General features: G+C 45.1%; 1 protein-coding gene across 1 annotated transcript in view; it reads right to left on the reverse strand.

The window, feature by feature from the left end:
• Positions 1-3,245: 3,245 nt before the first annotated feature.
• The window catches only part of LOC308328431 (uncharacterized protein), a 20,960-nt gene continuing 2,132 nt past the window's right edge, over positions 3,246-22,073 (reverse strand). The window contains exons 4-13 of the mRNA XM_080782248.1: positions 21,672-21,850; positions 20,812-21,010; positions 19,196-19,315; positions 18,329-18,451; positions 17,408-17,428; positions 17,143-17,201; positions 16,761-16,950; positions 15,222-15,350; positions 14,241-14,406; positions 3,246-5,402 (exon numbers count right to left, since the gene is read on the reverse strand). Of these exons, the coding sequence (XP_080638374.1) occupies positions 5,240-5,402; positions 14,241-14,406; positions 15,222-15,350; positions 16,761-16,950; positions 17,143-17,201; positions 17,408-17,428; positions 18,329-18,451; positions 19,196-19,315; positions 20,812-21,010; positions 21,672-21,850 (1,349 nt within the window). The 3' untranslated portion in view covers positions 3,246-5,239. The remainder of the gene's footprint in view (positions 5,403-14,240; positions 14,407-15,221; positions 15,351-16,760; positions 16,951-17,142; positions 17,202-17,407; positions 17,429-18,328; positions 18,452-19,195; positions 19,316-20,811; positions 21,011-21,671; positions 21,851-22,073) is intronic.

A 22,073-nucleotide genomic window follows, 5' to 3' on the forward strand; every position in this document is an offset into this window, starting at 1 on the left:
TTGCACTTCCAATTATTGAGGGGTCATATCCCCTCAATAATTGTCCAGCTTTTGGTGTGTGTAACCCAAATGTTGTCCTAACACAATGAATGGACATGTAAACACAAACATTGCTTAACACAGACATTGATGACGAAGGTGAGGACGCAAATTGTGATTGGCCAGAATGAGATGATGTATGATGATGTACGATGATAAGAGCCTCACTTCACACAGGTGTGATTTTATGTACAATTTAGGCATTTAGCATAATTATCCTGGCTATAACAAGGTGTAAGATCGGAAAAAATGTGCAGTAAAAAATCTTCAATGTTGACTCAGAGAATGAAACCAAATTAACATGTATAAGGGTCCATTTGGTTTCATTTGTACACTATTGGAGTTAAATTAACACCGGGGGTTTGTGTAGCACAATTAAGGGTGTCCAAACTTCTGTCAAAGGGGGCCATAATTAATTAAAACACCCAACTATACATCTCCTGACACAATGTACCTTCGGACTATAACAAAGTCACATATACATAAGCATCACGTTTAAACGATTCAATTTAACTATCATCATCAATGGTCTTGGTCTTTTGTCAGGTGTATGTTTCCTGCCAAAAAAATAAATAAGGACATACAAGGAACAAATCATACTCTGGGAAATGCCCAGGTTAAAAAAAAAACGTCATAATACACCTTGTAGCTTCATACCTGAAATAATACAATTCAGGTATGAAGCTGTGGGCCGTATTTGGCCGGCGGGCCGCACTTTGGACACCCGTGGTGTAGCATGACACATAGTCAGTGCAAAGAAAACAATGATGGTAAACATCAAACCTAACGTGTACACAGTATCAAGTGAAGTACCCGACATGCATCTGCCTAGTGTAACTATACTAACTACCCATTAAAACATGGGTCAGCAGGAAATGATGTATGAAGTAAGGAATGCAATTGCTCAAGCCTGATCTTAAAATAAAGCAGCTTTTAGACGTAAAAAGGCTTTACAGAGAGGGGGTAAATTTATGCGCATAACTGGCAAGTGAGGCCTTCCAGAGGCAGGTGACAAATATGAGAGGGTGTTCTGACTGTAACTGGAAGACGTGCCCATCACTAATGAATGAGCCTTTGTAATGCACCTGCTGGCCATGAGGCTCACCTTTCATGGGACACAACGGCTGTTGTTTGTTTGTTTGCTGGTCAGGGGAAGTCACTCCCAACGAAAAGGCCTCAGGCCCTTCACATTGTGCAGCTGTGCGGGTGGGTGTATGTATTGTATGTGTTTATTTAATGCATAGTTTTTGTTTAAAACGTGTGTGTGCTGTGTGTGCACGCGCGCACGTGTGTGTGTGTGTGTCACATAGTTTGCGTACTGATGATAAATGCAAGTAGAAAGGGGTGTGTTTTCTTTTTTTTGTCATGACCCACAAGCAATTTTGGTCAGCTCTGACCACTCTCCTCTGAGAATTGTGGATTGCCATTAGCCATTTCCCGGCATATAGGCTGTTCAAAGGTCTGCCTCGGTCAATGGACAAAGGTGACGCACACAACAGCCAATCCCAGAATGGTGGCAGTAATTCTTTATGGTTTTACAGGCGTGTGATAAAAGCATTATCTGTGGGCTGTCCGTCCAGCATCGACAGGCCAGCTGTGTGTGTGTGTGTGTGTGTGTGTGTGTGTGTGTGTGTGTGTGTGTGTGTGTGTGCGTGAGCCAATCCTGTCGGCTCGATGGCCTACTAACTACTAGTATCTACTGTACCTGCATGCTGCTGCTGGAGAAATAACTAGTTTCCCCCAAAACTACACCATGATGGTCTCAAATCTTCTGTCTCTTTCAATTAAGTTGCAGTGAAATGGATATAGTGTTTAAGCATGCGGCCGTGCACTTTTTTCTAACGCACTACGGCTTCCCTCGTTTTCTTTTGGTTTGCGTGGCCTCCGGTCTCCCACTGCCTCTGACTGACACTCACTCATCAGTCCGTTTATTTGATGGGATGTGAAGGACGAAACACAGCTGTCAAATAGAATCTCAGCTTGTTGATCTTTGCTTGCTCACTTTTTACCCCCCCTCTCTCTCACACACACACACACACACACACACACACACACACACACACACACACTCCCTCTTTGCCTTTCTCTCTCTCTCTCTCTCTCTCTCTCCTCCCCTCTCTGGCTCTCCTCCAGTCGTCTGCTGCAGTCACTGTGGAACTCCGGTTCAAACACTGCTGCAGCTTTCAGCGGCGTATGAAACAGCACTCCTTTGGTGGAACCTTCCAGAACTGTGGCGCCACAATAAAAGCTCCCACAACTTCTTGTCTTTTTTTATCCTCCGTAAGCTGCCTTTGTCTTTCACAGGTGTCAGAGGGGCAGGTTTGCTGTGTATCTTGATTGCTTTTGTGAACGCAGAAGTGTTTTTTTGCAACAGTCTGCCGTACATTATCTGTTTATTCCATCAATCAAGTATCTATAGCGAGGCAAACCAGAGGAATGGAGCGGCACTGCAGAGGTTAGGCAGGGGTACAGTGCATGTGCATGTGCGTGTGTGTGTGTGTACAATCAGGAAGTGAGCAGGGCAGAATGTGTTGCAGAGCCCTGCCCTTGACCCGCACTGTGGTGTGTGTGTGTGTGTGTGTGTGTGGGCCAGGTCTGTCTCTGCAGTGGCAGGGACCTGCAGGGCTGCCTTGCCTAGCTCGCTCGGCTCCCCTTCGCAGATGATCTCATCTTGCAGGGGGGGCACCAGGCAGGCTTCACCGCATGCTGCGGCCACTTCCAGATGAAGGCTGCAGAGCAGGTGTCTGTCTGTGAGTGAGTGGGAGCGGGTGGGGTGGGGTGGGGTGGGGTGGGTGGGGGCTGTGCATACTGCGCCTTAAAACCTACTTGCAAACAAACATGACTGATCAGGCTGTGTGGTGTAGGACTCAGCATCGGCACCCAGTGGTTAGAGTGTAAATTACAAGCAGTTATAGCAACATGAGCGTTCAGTTCAAATACTTTTGCTTTAGAACATTATACAGCCCTACTACCAGACAGAGTATATTTTAGGTAAAACCTTTACTCACATACCGTAAGTAGTATTTACAGGTTTGCCAAAGAAAAATAACTTTGTCAGTTGAAACAACGAATAACTTTGTTTGTTACATTAAAATTAGAGTCAAAGGGAAAGTAATGGGCAGAAAGTTTAATTGTAAGTAACGACTGGAGAGTTTAATTCCAAAATGAGAAAACCACCATTTGAATATTATCTTAAAGGACCAAATTTTAACAAATATGTGCACTTAAAAAAATAAAAATAACATTGTAAATAAAACAAGCTTGTAGTTTACAACAACGTGAACACACCTTCAGAGACCGGACCCACATGTCCAAGTTTATAGCCTACTAAAATACATAACTGGCAAATCTGTCATGGAACTCTTTGATTATTCTGCAACAGCACATCATCACCATTAGCCTGGCTGCGGGGCCAGGGTAATGATAAATGTAGGCCTACATTAGTTCTGAATAGAGACGACTATGTGCTTGCAGCTCAGGTAATGCCTCGCTAACAATAATGGTGCTATCAAGACGCTGTTGGCCCAATGTCAACTGGAAGCCAAAGACCTCTGCAGTGGTTTTACTTTCATCAACTACTCCAGCCAAGAGAGAGGTTGCATGGTCTTTTTTTTGCTGAGTCATGTGTAAGTGCGTACAGTTGTCCATGCAGACTTAAATAAAAATCCAATTTGGCAGGTCCATTGCTCAGCATTAGGGGATGGGAAATAATTGCCCTTAAAAGTCACTCAAGCTTAATTACCGGTACTCAATCGTATAAATAAGCGCCATTTGTCTTGTCATTATAAAATACATACAACAGTTCACAAACCACATAATTATTCGCAGTGTGATTGTGATGGTGTGTGAGTGCTTGTGTGTGCATGTGAGTCAGGTTTCGGGTGAGACTGTGTGTGTGCGTGCATGCGGTTAGAGTCTGTGCACAACACAATTTATTAGTGCTAATTGTACTCACAGAGTGTGCAAATGGAACCAAATGAATGCATAAGGGGTCCATCTGGTCCCATGTACATTCTCTGAGTATACTGTGTGTGACATAGAATATCTCTTCCTACTTCCGGGGCCCCTCCCTACTTCCCTCAAACAGAGTCAGGGTCCTGCTATTGTGCATGTTGGGTCTCAAAGTGTCCTTGAGTGGGCTCCAAATTGCCCCGTACGGGTGTGTAACTCTGAGAGTGAACACATGTATTATATATGGGGGTCCTTGAAATAAAAAAGTTTGAGAACCACTGTACACTAAGACCCTATTTAGACTGCAGTCACATCAGATTTATTTCCCCTCGAATCCAATCTTTGAAAGCCCAACCTTTCACACTGCCGTTTGCAAGTGACCAGATCCGTGTTCAGATCTAGCCTGAATCAGATCTGTGCCACATGCAGATTGTAATCCATCTAAAGTCTAAAAGCAAACAAGTCACATGGAATCCGATTTAGATCAGTTTGTTGCATTCAGACTGAGACTGAAATCAGATTTGAATCAGTTTTGAAACCACCTCTAAATGTGGCTCAAGTCACATTGGAAAAAATCAGATTCCATGTGACTTGTATATGTGTGACCTGTCTGCATTTAGACGTATTTAAACAAATCGGATAGTAGATACCAATCTGGATGTGGCAGAGATTCAGGCTGCCAGTGTAAATGGGGCCTAAATTAATTAAAATTAATTTGTATCATCGGTAACACCTTTGAAGGAAGTAGGGAAGGGGCCCGGAAGTAGGGAGAGTTATTCTGTGTGCATAGAGCCTACATACTGCATGTATGTGTGTGCCTGGTGCCAGTAGGTGTTATCTGTGCCGATGTCTCCTGTATGTCTCCTGTATGTCTCATGTATGTGTGTGCCTGGTGCCAGTAGGTGTTATCTGTGCCGATGTCTCCTGTATGTCTCCTGTATGTCTCATGTATGTGTGTGCCTGGTGCCAGTAGGTGTTATCTGTGCCGATGTCTCCTGTATGTCTCCTGTATGTCTCATGTATGTGTGTGCCTGGTGCCAGTAGGTGTTATCTGTGCCGATGTCTCCTGTATGTCTCCTGTATGTCTCATGTATGTGTGTGCCTGGTGCCAGTAGGTGTTATCTGTGCTGATGTCTCCTGTATGTCTCCTGTATGTCTCATGTATGTGTGTGCCTGGTGCCAGTAGGTGTTATCTGTGCTGATGTCTCCTGTATGTCTCATGTATGTGTGTACCTGGTGCCAGTAGGTGTTATCTGTGCCGATGTCTCCTGGGTATATAGTGGTCTATGATGCGGGGGCTGCAGTGGGTGGCATATTGGAGAGCAGGGTCAGAGAAGTTGAAGGGTGGAGGGTTGCCGCCGTTGTACTGTTGCTGCTCCTGCATGTAGGACTCTGGTATCAAATGGGGGATGCTGAAAACGACAACAACGCCATTAGACTCGCTGGTTGCTGTGAATGGCAGAATGTACGTTCAGACAATACGCAATGATATATTATATAGGCGTTATACACGATATTAGGAAAACATGCGATATGCGATAATATTGTTGAATATTACAATGACAATATGGCTCTCGCGTATTGTTGAATTATACAGTTTGAATGCATTTCTGCCTTGGGCTTGCATGCCTCTAACGTAGAACCCAGACAATGAATAACCTACTCTATGGATTTCTGCATATTTCCAATCCAACAAACTTTGCTACCACTGCTATTGACGTTGACAATTAATATATACCACCAATTTAGCAATAGCTTCTCACTGCTCCACTTTTGTTGTTGTTGTTGTTTTACTTAAATTTTAATCCCACGATTTTGCAACAATTTGTTCACCCAGTGTCAATTATCTAATGTAAATCCTGGGCGCTACACTTCCTCTGCTAACCTGGGGAGGGCAGCAGACTGGCCTCATGCTTCCTTCTATGCATGAGTCCAAGCTGCTTCTTTTCACCTGACAGGGGGGAGTTTCCCCGGCCGGACGTAGCGCGTCCACCATCAGGCGTCCCGGCTGGCCAGAGGGAGGTAGTTTAGAGACCAGGATTACTGCATGTTTTTTGTGAGGGTATACCTACCCTAGGGGACAAGGGGAGAACATGCTAACTCTACTCAGAAAAGGTCCTTTCGCCAACCGCACCTTCGGGTATGGGCACTGATGACGCAGAGGAGAGAGCACGCCCCCAGCGCCCACAGCGTCCCCAGCGGGAATCGAACCCAGGACCTTCTAGCTGTGAGGCGACAGCACTACCTGTGCCTGTGACTAGTGCCACCGTGCCCCCTTGAATATTCTTTTGAATCCAAACAAAAACATACTTTATGCCTGGATTGGTTTGAAATGCATATTGCAAAATTGCTGTTGCGATATGTATACTGCGCATGTTTGAAATTGCAATGATGATACATTTTCGATATATTGTACTTTGGCCGCCTCAGTTAAGTCCAACCACACTTTATGACGTGATAGCGGTGAAGGAGGCAGAAGGCTTTTTAACTAATGGACCCCAATTCCCCTCTCGGCTCAGAGTTTACTCGCCTCCAATCTGGGAAGAGGTTCCGCGCGCCGCTGTCCACAGAAGGTAAATAAAAATGATTTAAGCAATCTATGGTGCCCACCAGAGCTATAATATTGCTCGATAAAACTGTCAAGTGCTTTAGTCTGACCAGTGGTCTTTACCAATGCACTTTAATTGTCTCGTGCAGCTGTCTGTATCACTGCTGTGTGCATCAAGTGTATTGTTCACATGTTGTTGTTGTTTCCTTTTCACTGATGAACGATGCTGACAATCCAATTTCACCATGAGGGATAATACAATATTTCTACTAGTATCAATTGTACAGCTTGCATCATTAGCTTGAGCCTGTTCTTTCACCATGTACTGTATGTCACCATGTATTCTCTATTTATACAATATTTTTGAAAGTATTTTTGCCTATAATAATGCATGCCCCCAAAAATAGGGACACGACAATGAATATCTATGTAAGCCTAGAAGATCTACGACTGAACCTGAATTAAGAGCATGACATTTGCATGATGTCACATATTTCCTAAACCCTTGTCTCATTTGCAATTCCAGCGTTTTGAATTACAATACAAGCCATTATAGGCCCTGCTGCGCTCTGTTGTACTAATATTTGCGTATCTCCTCTGACAAACGATCGAGGCACAGTGCACGGCCACCTGGTGCACAGAGAATTACACATTGCACATTAATCACAAACAAAGAAAACATTGGCAACGACGCCTTTAAATAAACAAATAAATAAAATAAAACCTGCGCTGTTGCAACAATTGCCCATCTATCTGTCATAATTTTATCCCTTACATCTGGGACATTAAGTATGTGAGCAGCAGGCCGTTCCATTACGGCACATAATCCCAAATCAGCTGTCTGCTTGGAAAAGACAACGGGCGTCCGATCCGCCCGTCCTCCTTCATGACAGTGGTTTAGCTCTACTTAATCTAACAAACCTAATCCCACAATCCTGGCGATGATGAAACCAAAGCCATTATATCCACAGTGTATAGGTTACAGCCGGGCCGTTAAAAAGCAGGACAGGACTCCAGGGGGATTATGCGTCTCTACTAGCAGCACCTGGTCCAGATGCGGATGCACGTGCCCGACCCAAGGGCACGCATGCATCATCATCATCATCATCATCATCATCATCATCATGGGAATTTGCACGTCTAGCACAGCAGGGCATGCAGGGATCCTTTGGATCGGGTGGAAACCTTGTATGTCCGGGCAAAAAAACATTTTCACACGTTGCTGTTTTTTACTACTTTTGCATGGCACTCTTGTATCGAAGAAGTGGGGCATTACTTTACGAGGAAAACTCAAAACATAACAAATTACACGTATGGAGATAGAAGGTTTGTGCCCGACAGCAACAAAATATGTGACACGAATGTAGTATGCAGGCATCTGCCCACTTGCATGCACATCAGGCACGCGCGCCACACACACACACACACACACACACACACACACACACACACACACACACACACACACACACACACACACACACACACACACACACACACACACACACACACACACACACACACACACACACACACACACACACACACACACACACACACACACACACACACACACACACACACACACACACACACACAGGAATTCATTCAGAGCAGATATGCAGAGCCAAAGGGGATTTGCCTATAGGTCAAATGGGATTTTCCTTCAACATGGCGAGTTCTATACTGTATGTGATGTAATGGCTACACGTTGTTATAAAATGCATTCAACAACTGCACTTTGCATGTGACATGGTCTAGAGGGGCGGATTGCCGGCACGGAAAAAGCGGTGGATCCTATAGTTGCTGCAAGAGTGAGGTCTAGCCAACACCAACTCGGGATTCCTGGATCGCTGCCCTCCACAAATTCCTATCCAACATCAGGTTCTTGAGCTCTGCAGTGTTGCCAAGCTGTCGCGCCGCAGCACAGCTACATAGGTGGTACGCTTCTTTCCCCTCCTGGCTTTGCCCTGGGTTGGCCCCCATAGAGCAGCACGTCTACATAGGTGGTACGCTTCTTTCCCCTCCTGGCTTTGCCCTGGGTTGGCCCCCATAGAGCAGCACGTCTACATAGGTGGTACGCTTCTTTCCCCTCCTGGCTTTGCCCTGGGTTGGCCCCCATAGAGCAGCACGTCTACATAGGTGGTACGCTTCTTTCCCCTCCTGGCTTTGCTCCCATAGAGTCAATTTACTTGCTTCAAGACGCAGGTGGATCCTATAAGTCCAGTAATAATATAATTTGACCTCAAACTAAAAACCCCAAACTCAGCTGATTTTGTATCTTCATTATATCCTGAATAAAAGAAACAAAGTTGCCTGGAATTGTCTGGGGGAAAATGGCCTGAACAGTATGGCCACCACCAGCATTGACATCCAATATAAGGCAAATAAATAAGTTTCCTTTTGCTTTAACTAGCATGTGTCAAACTAGGGGTTTTTCATGATGCTGAATCCATTCCAAGCATTAGTTTTGCATCAAAACACTCATTGGGCTAAATTTAGCCATAGCCACTGTTTTTATCCCAAAGATTTTTTTAAATGCAAAACCATTGCATAATCCCTCTAGTTTGACATCTAGAAAACATTTGCCTTATATTGGATGTCAATGGTAGCCATACTGTTGTACAGGCCATTTTCTAAACTTTAGTACAAGGCCAGTGAGTCGATGTAATCCTTGGTCTGCCCCGGGGGTCTCCTCCCAGTGGGACGTGCCTCGAGGACATCCCTATGGAGACGCTCGAAAGGCATCCTATAACTAGATGCCCGGACCACCTAAGCTGGCTTCTTAGGATATCCTGTACTATATATACAGTAAGGCTTTCTGTGTGTGTCCCTATGTGACTGTCCCTATGCATTTTACTGTATAAGCACGAGTAGCGCCTATTATCTGAATTATGCAGATGGACACAGTATTTTGGTTGAAAGTGCACTCCCAACATGGGCACGTGCTGCCTGCCCTCATCCATAAATCGTGGCCTACTGCGTTTTCTATTTACAAACATTCCCCTGCAACAAGACACGAGTGCAGTTTCATAACCCAGATCAAATATCTGTTAGTAGGTAGTTGCGTTGTTTTAATATAGTAAGAGAGTGGGCAGTCCACCCTCTCTGACAAGAGAAATGAAATATAAGACAGCACATCGCTCTGCTGTTACAGCGCGCTGGAGGACATGATTCAGAGTGGAGAGAGGTGGTGAGGCCGACTACGCTGCTGAGACACTGTGCATTAGCGCAGCAGCATGGGGTCCTCGAGTCATTTCACACCAGACCGCTCGTGACGTCTGGACGCGTGAAATGTCTAATTCCAATGTGTTCAGATATAAGGCCTTAACCCATTTTGACCTGAGATCAGATAAAAAAAATGTCTTATACATCCTGACAGTTTTCTGAAAAAGCTATGTTTCTATCGATTAAAAGAAAATAGCAGACCTACAAGCTCATAGCGTGCCACTCGGTGGCGCGCTATGAGCTTGTAGATCTGCTTGTAGATCTATCTGCTTGTAGATCTGCTATTTTTCAATAGCTAAAACACCAAAAGGGGTTCCCGACTTCCCGCCCAAAATGGATTAATCATTGTGGATCTGCATATAGTATGTGTGTATGTGTGCATATTTGATTAGATTTATTTAGATGTCACCAAAGAAAAACACACACATGCTGCATGTTTATCATGTATATTCAGTGTAAAGTAAATATGTACATTTAAGTACTGTACTTATGTACAATTTTAGGTATTTGCACTATTTCAAATTTCCAATACTTTCTTTTACTCCACTACATCTCGGATCCAAATATTGTACCTTTGCCAATGCTACATTTGAAAACTTTAGTTACTAGTTACTTTGTAGATTCTGATTACAAAATGGAGTTGGAACAACTGAGGTTCTGGAGGTTTGACCAAGCAGAAGACAACCAAGCACAACTCACCGGCCACTAGCTGCCAACTCCACCCTGTGCCACCCATGCCAACCACTCGCCTATACCTCCACCCATGCCAACCACTCGCCTATACCTCCACCCAGGCCGACCACTCGCCTACCTCCACCCAGGCCGACCACTCGCCTACCTCCACCCATGCCAACCACTCGCCTATACCTCCACCCATGCCAACCACTCGCCTATACCTCCACCCAGGCCGACCACTCGCCTACCTCCACCCAGGCCGACCACTCGCCTACCTCCACCCATGCCAACCACTCGCCTATACCTCCACCCATGCCAACCACTCGCCTATACCTCCACCCAGGCCAACCACTCGCCTATACCTCCACCCAGGCCGACCACTCGCCTACCTCCACCCAGGCCGACCACTCCTACCTCACTAACCACTGGGGGTATTTAAACGTTTAAAAAATCCCTCGCGGCCTGGCCATGGCTCAGTGGTCCAGGCACCTTGGCTGGCAGTGTGCCGCGGGTTCGACTCCCGATGCTGACGGCCTTTACTGCATGTCTTCCCCCCATCTCTCTCCCCATTTCCTGTCAGCCTACTGTCTGTCCCTCCATAAAATATATAAAATAAAGGCGAAAGCCACAAAAAAAAACAGGTTCCAGAGGGGTTCCTACACATTCACACAGGCTCTTACCTTGCCCCCCAAGCCAAAGTATCTGGGTCCACAACCCCTCGAAACCCCCTAATCCCACTGCCGCCCATGTCCCGTGCTCTTGACCATCTAAGCCGCACACTGGTGATGACCTTAGATGACCAAGCCAGCACCTCCGGTGTCATTCGTAACCCCGACCAGCTCGCGTGTAGTGATGACCTTAGATGTTCGTGCCGGCACCTCTAATGGCATCCTCCCCCTGACCTTTGACCTGACCATCCAAGCTTCCCTCGGATGATCTCGCCAGCGCCCCCACACGTCATCCGTGCCCCTGACCACCTAAGCTGCACATTTCACGTTTGCGTGAGGTGATGACCTGGCTTAGATGATCATGCCGGCACCTTAAATGGCATCCCCCGCCCCTGGCCCTCTAAGCTGCACGCTACACGTGCAGCTACACATCTGGCGATGACCTTAGGTGACCATGCTGGCTTTCCCCAATGTCTTTCCATGCCGTGGCCGTTTATGCTGCACGATCCATGCTTGGCATGCAACGTGCCCATAAACGACCATACTCCACGTCCATAAACGACCATACTCCACGTCCATAAACGACCATACTCCACGTCCATAAACGACCATACTCCACGTCCATAAACGACCATACTCCACGTCCATAAACGACCATACTCCACGTCCATAAACGACCATACTCCACGTCCATTCAATAAACAACCCTAACCCATAAACGACCATACTCCACGTCCATTCAATAAACAACCCTAACCCATAAACGACCATACTCCACGTCCATTCAATAAACAACCCTAACCCATAAACGAACACACTCCATGTCCATTCAATAAACAACCCTAAAAGGTTGTTGTCTGATGTCTGATGCTTGGTCTTTCCTAGTGAAACATACATTAACAACTTCAGCCCTATATCACTATATGCATTTCGGGCCCTTTGAAAATAGCTTCAGCTTCGGCTAAAAAGATACAAAGCTACAAATTTGCTGTGTAGCTTTGTTTGTTTTGCATCTTCCAGTGTGAATGCAGCATAACACCTCATCTACACCGCCAGCTATGCGAGCGAGCCAACGATGAAATCTCCTTAGAATCAAATAAATAGAAAAACGAACGAACGAACGAACGAACGAACTGTATTGTGTGTTCACAAAACTAACTGAAATTATAGACAAAATACCCTTGTTTTTTATCAACATTTATATGCCTTTCGGTCATTTATAAATAAATAGGTATTCACCCTTTGCTTTGAGTTGCCTACAAATACAACAAAATGAATGCTTAACTAGAAAAAAGTGCTCCTCAGAGCAGAGGTCTCTCAGATCAGGTACAGGTTATTTTGGGCTGGAAGCCAATCTTAGCCAATCAGGATGGAATATGAAAAATCTGAAAGACCCGTTTCGTTTAATGACTATAGAACGACCGCAACAATGGATGACGGACGGACGGACAGGTTCCAAACCTCTCGGCCATGCCTTTTGGCCTGGTGGAGACAATAAGGGAATACTTATTTGATACCATGTTTTTACCCAGGGACTTCATATTCATTTGGAATCTATGATTCTCAGGCAGGCCTACTCCTCAAAGCACCAGGAATGACAAATATTGTTATTGTATTCTATAGGCCCATACAGTCTAAAATAAATGCAGTAATGCTGCAGAATACACAACAATTTGTGTGCCGTTCTTAATGAATAATCATCAGAAGCTATATGGAAAACAATTTGGCTCCAGTCAGTCAAAATCGCCACACACACTGTTCAAAAAAGTAAATAAATATATGAAATTGAGAATAAGCTGCTAATTGATTAATTAAGTATTGATTTAGAATGTCACACAGTAGTGTATTGTACTTATAAAACAATATTTTGTCATTCCAGCTGTTTTGAGCCATAGAGAAAAGGTGATCCACTCATAATTTCGATGCCACATGGGTCCAACACGTGGCATTGCGGGTTAGGGGTTGGGGACAAATTGGACAATGTTAGTAATGGAGCGAGTGAGCAAGCTTGCGTCAGTGGGTCAGTGGCACATCAACATAAAGCTCTGAGTGCATTTCCTCTCTCACAAACTATCAAGTTTTAGCTCTTTCTGGGTCTTGGCTCTCTTGAGTGGATGTTGTTCATCCATGTCCAAATAAATGACTCACCTAATGCATCCATTAGCTCCTATGTTTTAGTTTTTTCATCCAAAAACAGCTAATGGATGGTGCTCAAAACACCTTAGTGGTCAGGAGGTACACGCACATCCCAGTAAATTCAACGGGAGCTCGAACAAAAGAGAAAGTCTGCACACCGTTTTAAAAGCTCCCAAAAAAACTTTAATTACCAGAGCAGAAAAAAACATAAAGAGCGTTTAGACCTCCTTCTCCTTGCTCAAAAAAACCTTTATTCATACTATTAAGGCACTAAATGATACCATGTCTCGCTAGATTTGTTTTTCTTTCGTGGAATTGCTCATTCCACGAATGCCCGATCCTTACAATCTATACCTCGTTGTACAGGTGACAACGATCAACGATTAAAATTATATAAAACATAATTCCAATTGGTATTATCAAAGTGGAGAATTAATGGACCAAACTTTTATTGCAGAGTTTATACTTTTAAATGGTATCTTTTGAGGTTTTTTTTAAACTTTTTTCACCAAAATAAATTGATACTCTCATTTAGTCACATTTTAGTCACCTGAAAAGTTTGTCTAGTTTTAGTCGACTAAATATCTAATATCAAATATCGACTAAATATCATAAGATTTTAGTCTAATATACAGTTGATTTAGTCGAACAAAATGTGTTTTGGCGGGCCTTGATGCCGTCGTAATGACTGTTTTTACACTTGCTGAAAATAGCCCACAACGTGGGCTTGTAGATCAGCTATTTTCAGCATGCAACCAAGTGTAAAATGACTTATACGGCATCTCTTGTCCACTAGTCCCTTCCTAACATTTTTGTCCAGTTTTTATTTGTTGACGAAATTGTCAGTATATTTAGTCGTAGTTTTGGTCATCATAGCTTAGTTTTTTTATTTAGTTTCCATTTTTGTCGGTGGAAAAAGGCAGTCGACGAACATTTTCCGTCTTAGTTTTAGTGGAAGGAAATCAACACTGGGTGTAAAAGGAGTGTATACTCACTCTCCGGTGATCCGTCTCCGGCGGAAGCAGCAGCAGCAGGCCAGAGTGGCCAGGAGCAGCAGCAGCAGTGGGATACCGATGCCCAGAACCAGACCCAGGATCAGGGGAGTCTTGTCCTCGGCTCTCTGCACCTCCACCTGGCCCGTCATGTTCGAACCGTCCTTGCCTGCATTAACCCATTTAGGCCTGAGATCAGATTCTAAAAATGTCTTCTACATCCTGACAGTTTTCTGAAAAAGCTATGTTTCTATGTCAGTGGTTCTTCGATTTAAAAAAAATAGCAGACCTACAAGCTCGTAGCGCGCCAGAGTCTCTGTGGCGCGCTATGAGCTTGTATATCTGATATTTTTCAATAGCTAAAGCATAACACCAAAAGGGGTTCCCGACCAAAATGGAACCAAAACCCACCACAGCAAAACACCCTCTGTGTTAATTTAACTGACCCTTATATGGTTTTGATATGATAATGATATTATCCTTTTGCATTATGTTGTCGATGTGTTTATAACCAGGGCTGCCCGTGTAATATGTTGTTAACAGTTGTAGAAAAGGGATTTCCACAATCAAAAGACAAGCAAAAGACTGAGTGTTGTAACGAGACTATATGCTGGAAAGAAATGCTTTATTTACAACCACTGTCTGTTTCTCGACTGATTTTGAATGGGCGGCCATTTGTGGAAGTATTTTAACAATTTAACAATGTTCATTGCATTTTTTAAAGGAACAGTGAATGCAATACAACATTTGGTATAGAATTTCTGATGAGGGCAAACAAATGGCAAACAAAAATTTTGGCAAAAAATTGCCACAATGCTAAGAAAATAAGAAGAAAAGTCACTGAAACAGCATCAGGGATACAATAATTGTGAATTCATAATTGTTTTTCGGCCTTTTCACTCAGAGATAACTCATGTAAAACATAATTTATTCACAGGTGCGTTGCGTTCATGCATCATCAGTGACCGGATGAACGATCCTCACCTAATATGCAGGACTGGGCCTTGTCCACGTCTGTGGTGCCGTTGCACACACACCTGTAGCCCCCGTAGGTGTTGACACAGAGCGAGGGCGGGACACACGCTGCCTCCTTGGCCTCGCACTCGTCCAGATCTGTGGGAGAGAGAACAGTCGTGCGACACACAGAGTCAAAGTGGTGCGCGAGAGAGAGAGATGGAGACGCTGCCTCGCCAGCACTTGTCGACCGTGCAGAATATTCAGCCAAAAGAATATAACAGCCAGCACAATATCCAGCCAACCTCACGCAAAAAAACACCATATCGCTTTCAAGTGTCAATACTTCAGGATATCCTGAAGTGGATATCCTATGGATGTCACTCGACACTGTGAAAATGTACTATACTGAATTGTCATCATTCCACTCCTGGTTCTGTGTGTGTGTGTGAGAAAAATCTAAATGTTATTTCCTTTCATAAAATTACAAACAAAAAACATTTTAGGTTTTGTAGGTATAATAATAGTATATCACAGTATATTAAAATTGTCTTATGGGAGGACCAGCCGGCCCGGCCATAACTTAAACCAAACCTGCTCTGAATAAATAACGTAAATAAATATAGTCATATAATAAACAACGTGATGCCGCCCCGAGCTTGCCTGGCACTGCCACGGTTATTGTGCTGACACTGCGTGAATTGATCAGCATGTTCAGATTCTGCATTGGCCGGGTTATTGCGTGGGTGTAAAATAGTCTCCCTCCCTCCCTCTCTCCCTCCGCCCCACACTCTCTCCCTCCCTCCCCTCTCTCTCTCCCTCCGCCCCACACTCTCTCCCTCCCTCCCTCCCCTCCCTCCCTCCCCTCCCTCCCTCCCCTCACTCCCTCCCCTCTCTCTCTCCCTCCGCCCCACACTCTCTCCCTCCCCTCTCTCTCTCCCTCCACCCTACACTCTCTCCCTCCCCTCTCTCCCCTCACTCTCTCCCATCTCCCCTCACTCTCTCCCTCCTCCCTCCCCTCACTCTCTCCCTCCCTCCTCCCCTCACTCACTCTCTCCCTCCCTCCCTCCCCTCACTCTCTCCCTCCCTCCCCTCACTCTCTCTCTCCATCCCTCTAGTGACTGAATTTCCCTGCAGGATCAATACTAGTCTATCTATCCATCACCTTCCCTCTCTGTCTCTCTGCTCTGGTCTGACGTCTCACGCAGGCCTCCCTCCCCCTGCCTTCCCCTATCCCTATCCCCCTCTGTGTCTGTCATCAGGCGTAGTAGTCACTACATACGTCATCGTGTACTGTGGCACCAACTATGACGTTGTGGGTGCCACAGTAAAAAAGCGATGTACTGATGTACTGATGAATGATGAATTCATCCGCATACATGTTCATCGTAATAAAATGTGCCTAATAATGGGAGTGAGTGTGGAATTATAGTGGCTCTCTCCATCGTCAAAGTTGCCCACCCCTGACGTAGGTCAGGCCCACCCCAAGGTAGGTCAGGCCCACCCCAAGGTAGGTCAGGCCCACCACAAAAGACAAGGTTTGTTATACACCGTCCGTAACATCTGTACCTCCGACCTCGGCGACTTTGATGCCGTAGTAGCCGCCGACCCGGTTCAGGTAGTCTCTGATGTACCAGTGGGGCGTGTCGCTGGACACGTTGATGCGGTACTCGTTGAGACCCGAACCCGGACCCGCCGGGCCTTTCACTTTGGCACTGTAGAACTTGTTCTGGAAGCCTGTGGACAGAATCTCCTTCAGCTGCAGAAAGAAAAGAGAGTTTTGCGCGGGTCAGTGTCGAAGAGCTGCTATCTCGCACACAAATACACACACACACACACACACACACACACACACACACACACACACACACACACACACACACACACACACACACACACACACACACACAGTCACACACACACAGTCACACACGCACGCGCACGTACGCACCTGTTGGAGTGTTTGACTTTCGTCGATCCAGCCCATGGAGACATTGAAGAAATTAAACCCTGCAGAGAACGCAAAACAAATAGCAACAGCCCTCACTGATGATGTCACATTACCATATTTGGGCATGTTCGCCATGGCGACAGCGGAAGCCGCGCCACACTGTGATGCACTGCTGAGGAAAGGGAGAGAGGAGGTGTGTGTGTGTGTGTGTGTGTGTGTGCATGAATGAGGAAAGGGAGAGAGGAGGTCGTGTGGGAGATCTCACCTGGAGGATTGGCAGAGTCACCTGTGAACACACACACACACACACACACACACACACACACACACACACACCAGAGTTCACTTCGCTGTGGATGGATCATAAACACTGCTGGACATTAACCAAACACATTTACTGTACTGTACTGTACTGTACTGTACTGTACTGTACTGTACTGTACTGTACTTGCAGCAAGTGCATTTAAAAAAAAACATCTGTACATTACTTGAGTAGGTGGATTGTTGAATACTTATTACTTAAAAAAAACAGCTCGCATCGCGTTGCCGAGATAGCAGATCTTTGTTTGAGAACTAGTGGTTTAGTTAGGCGCTCCTTAGCAAAATAGATAGTTACTTATTCTGATAGATAGCATATTTTGTAGACATATCATTGTATAGTGCATGCTATGTACAGGGCAACTGGCCTCAGATTAATTTCGGAATACTAATATGTTATTGATTTCAGCTGTTACAATTCATGCAAACATGACCCGCTTTAATTACTTACAGTCTAAATTAGTAGCTTGCTGAGTAGCATTACAAATAATGCAAATAAATAATATTTTTTATGTACAATATATTTGTATATAGTTAAAATGACTTTTCAGGATTTCAAATCAAATATAGCACAAATAGCTGATCTACAAGTACAATTTACTACTTCAAAACGCGTCGCATTGCAACACGTTTTGAAGTAGATCGGCTATTTTTGCTATGACATGCATGCAATGTGGCCCCTCTGTGGAGTGAGTATAGAAATATAATGGCCCTCTCCATCGTCAAAGTTTCCCACCCCTGGTATAGTGTATACTTTTAGTTCCTTCAAGGTCTGAGGAAACGTTACCACTTCAGTAAAGAAATATTTGGGAGCATAAAATGGTGTTCATATTTTTCTCATTTCTTGGTCGGTGGCGTAGCAACATACCACATCCGTTAGCATCTCCCTCTGTGCTCTGGTAGCGGCAGGAGCAGTGGTGTGAGCCAGCCGTGTTGACGCACTCGTACTTGGCGTTGTCACACGCTGCTGGATCCAGGCACTCGTCCACGTCTACACACACACACGCACGCACACACACACACACACGCACGCACACACGCACACAAAGGGAAATAAATACACCATCACACGCTACTGGATCCAGACACTCGTCTACGTCTACACACAACACACAACATTACGCATTATTCACATCGTTACAGTACACTGTTCATTTACAGTAGCTTGAGAGTGTACAAATGGAACGTATGTGCTCTGTGTGTGTGTGTGTGTGTGTGTGTGTGTGTGTGTGTGTGTGTGTGTGTGAACTGCATGTGCAATGTGGGTGTGTTCTTGGCCTCCCCTTCCTTTTTTGAGGGTCCATCTGCATTATTAGTGCAGTGGCTCTCAGATTGGTGTGTTTATGTCTCCACCGGAGGGCGCTGAAAGCACAAAATGACTAAAACGCCCAGTCTACCAGACCCCAAATGAGAGTTGATGATGAACCATTCAGCTGAACACCTCTAAGTTTGTCTTGTTAGCTTTTTAGTTTTTACAAGTCATAAAGTAATAGCAGTAGAAGTACCCACAATAATCGGATGGGAACCACAATTGCTCTCGATGTGCAGGTTGGTGCCTTGCATGGTCATTGGTTTCCTCTGCCATCGGTGTACGAATGTGTGTGTGAATGGGTGAATGTAATGCACAATCTCTGTAAAGCGCCTTCGATAAAGGCACTATATAAATGCACCATTTACCATTTACTTTTGGTACTCTAATTACATTTTGACGCCAGGCCATAACGTTTCAGTATACCTGTGCAGTTGACTCCATTGCCGCTGTAGAAAGGCTTGCACGTGCAGGTGTAGTTGTAGGCCGTGCTGTTGCAAGTGGCCATTTTGTGGCAGGGGAAGTCGAAGGGAGGCTGACAGAAGTCTATGATGGTAGGGAAGAGGAGGGGGGGGGGGGGGTAAGGAGAGAGAGGGACACAAGGACAAGTAAGATAAAGAGGATTAACAGCGTTTTCCCCAGACTCGGTATATAATGTGACGGAGCAATCGTCCTCCTGGTGTGGAAATAAATCATTCCCTAATGACCGCCGGAATGAAGTAGATATCAGGCTAATTCTGGCACATTCACGGTAATGGGTATTGATGTCCTTGTTTAGTCTTAGCTGCCACGGCTCAGAAAGTCACTGTGCCTATCGCATAAAGTAGGACACCTTGTGGTTCACCCTTGCGCCTGCGCGTCCATTTTTAAGCTCTCTGAGTTAAATTAACTCTTTGCTGTGTGACCTACATTATTGCTCTCGTGACGGCAGGGTGACCTGGTGCTTGGAGATCGCAGGTTTCACCCTGGATAACAATAAGTCCCTTGTTATTTCCACTGCAGTGTCCTTGGGCAGTAATCCCCAACCTAATTCATACACAGATCAGTGTTGTGTCTTTTTTATATGGTTAAGCTTTAGGTTTTCTTTCCTATACGTATGTTACATAATAAGGTCAAAGAATAAGGTTGCGAATACAAGCGGCCGAAATGAGTTGTCTTTGTCAGGGTGGCTGGCATCTCCCTTAGAGATAGGTTGAGAAGTTCAGTCACGCGAGAGAGACGCGGGGTAGAGTCGCTACTTCTTCGCCTGGAAAGGAGGCAGCTTAGGTGGTTCGGGCATCTGGTTAGGATGCCTCTCGGGCGTCTCCCTAGGGAGGTCCTCGAGGCACGGGACCCCGGGGCAGACCAAGGCGCAGTTGGAGGAATCACATCGACTCACTGGCCTTGGAACGTCTCGGGAGGAAGTTACTAATGTTAACCAACCAGCCTAAAGCTCATGATCGATGCTTGATATTCAAGCTGACACATTGCATTTAGCTATAGGGCAAAATTTAGGTTGACTATTAATTATCACACAAATAATTGTGATCGATGATTTAATTGTGTTTTTTTTTGCATTGAACATTGGAACTATTAGTATTTCTGTTTGCCTTTTAGGCTTTGTAATCACAAATTGCACCGGGAAGATATGACAAATAACATCAAGAAGAAGAAATCACTGTAAGACCTTACAAAATAGCGGAAATAGTTGATCTACAAGCATATAACATGTCACAAAGTGAAAATTGAAAATGTATGGACAATTTTCAACATTTGACGATTGACGATTATTTAAAAAATAATTGCGATTATCTCAAATGATAAGGACTAGGCGTGTATGTAATAATTGTGCACAGGCCCACATTTAGCTTGATAATCAATCTGCACCCATCATGCGATGTATACAGTCAGTGACTCAAGGTTAACGTCAGAGTAGGTACAGCGACCATGGCTTCTTGGACCATGGGAATCATCATTAGAAGCGTGACGTGTGTCTGACCAATCGGAGCTCTCAAATGTCCGCGCAACGTCGCATTCCATGATGCGGCCCAGCAGCGACTGACCGTTCTCAAAGCATTTGTATCCTTGTTTGTCGCGGTAGATGGTGCGAGGAGGACAGTCTGCGCATGCGAAATGCTCCGGCTCCGGCTCCGGCTGGGACAGGCACTCCACCCCGGGGAAACAGGGCCTGCCTCGGCACACGTCAGTGGCGTTCTCGCAGAATCGTCCCCGGAAACCTTGGGGACAAAGGCACCCCACCACCTGTATCGGACCATGGAGCAAATAAGACATGGAGAGGAGAGAGAGAGTTATACATATTTAAAGTACAAGTGAGAAACCAGTACAAGTGAGAAAAACAAGGCGAGAAGCGCCAGGTTTTGTCAGGCCAACCATGGGGGCCCACACCGACCCCAGAGTTCCGGGGGACTAATAAGAGTGACGTTTGAACACGGTTTGTAACCGTCCCTTAGAAATGCATCTCAGGTCTGGACCGTTTGACTAAGACTAGAAGGTTTAAGGCAAGTGGTTAAATACTGTAGATCAGTGATTTTCAATCAGTGGTCCTTGTCTGGATTACAGGTGGTCCCCAGTTAAATGGTAACCCTTATATATTTTTAACTCTTGAGAGCGAAAAAAGGTTTAATTTTAGGCTCTCAAGAGTTAAGTTATTGTTAAACATCTGCATTGCTTAATTTACAAGAAGTCTACACAATTAGAGTCAACACAGCATGGAATTGTGGGCAAAATCTCATCCAACGGCAAAACAAAATATCCTTTAGTTTTTTGGGTCTGCGTACGTCTGGTCCGTACGTGGCTCAACTGCCCAATGAATAACGGGCCTTGATATGAAAAGGGTTGAAAACCCACTGCTGGAGATAAGATGATACCAGCCTCCTCCCTGCTACTCACTCCTTTGTCGTACCTGAAACCTCCCCTGCTGGTGGTTCTCTGTGACGCTGTCGTACTGGCAGGTTCCTCCGTTGTGGCAGTTGCAGACCTTCAGGATGGGGGTGAACAGGGAGCTGAAGAGGTGGTCGTTGACCTTGATGGTGAGGTGAACGGGCTGGATGCTGAGCGGCGTCCATGTCAAGTAGCCGTCGCCTGTTGTTGTCAGAATTTTGGTCAGAATGTATTGAAAGGATAGCCCCTTGAGATGCAGCATCTCATTTTAGAGGGGGTCCCGTATACAGGGAAAAACATTACATACAGTACAGTGCAGTTACACAAAAATAGACAGTGGGCAATAGACAATACAGACATGTACAGATACAGTTTGCTTGCTCATTCTCTCCCACCCACATTCCCCCATCCCCCAACTCTTCTT

This window comes from Protomyctophum bolini (genome assembly GCF_963924005.1).
Source record: "Protomyctophum bolini genome assembly, chromosome: 14".
NCBI lineage: Eukaryota > Metazoa > Chordata > Actinopteri > Myctophiformes > Myctophidae > Protomyctophum > Protomyctophum bolini.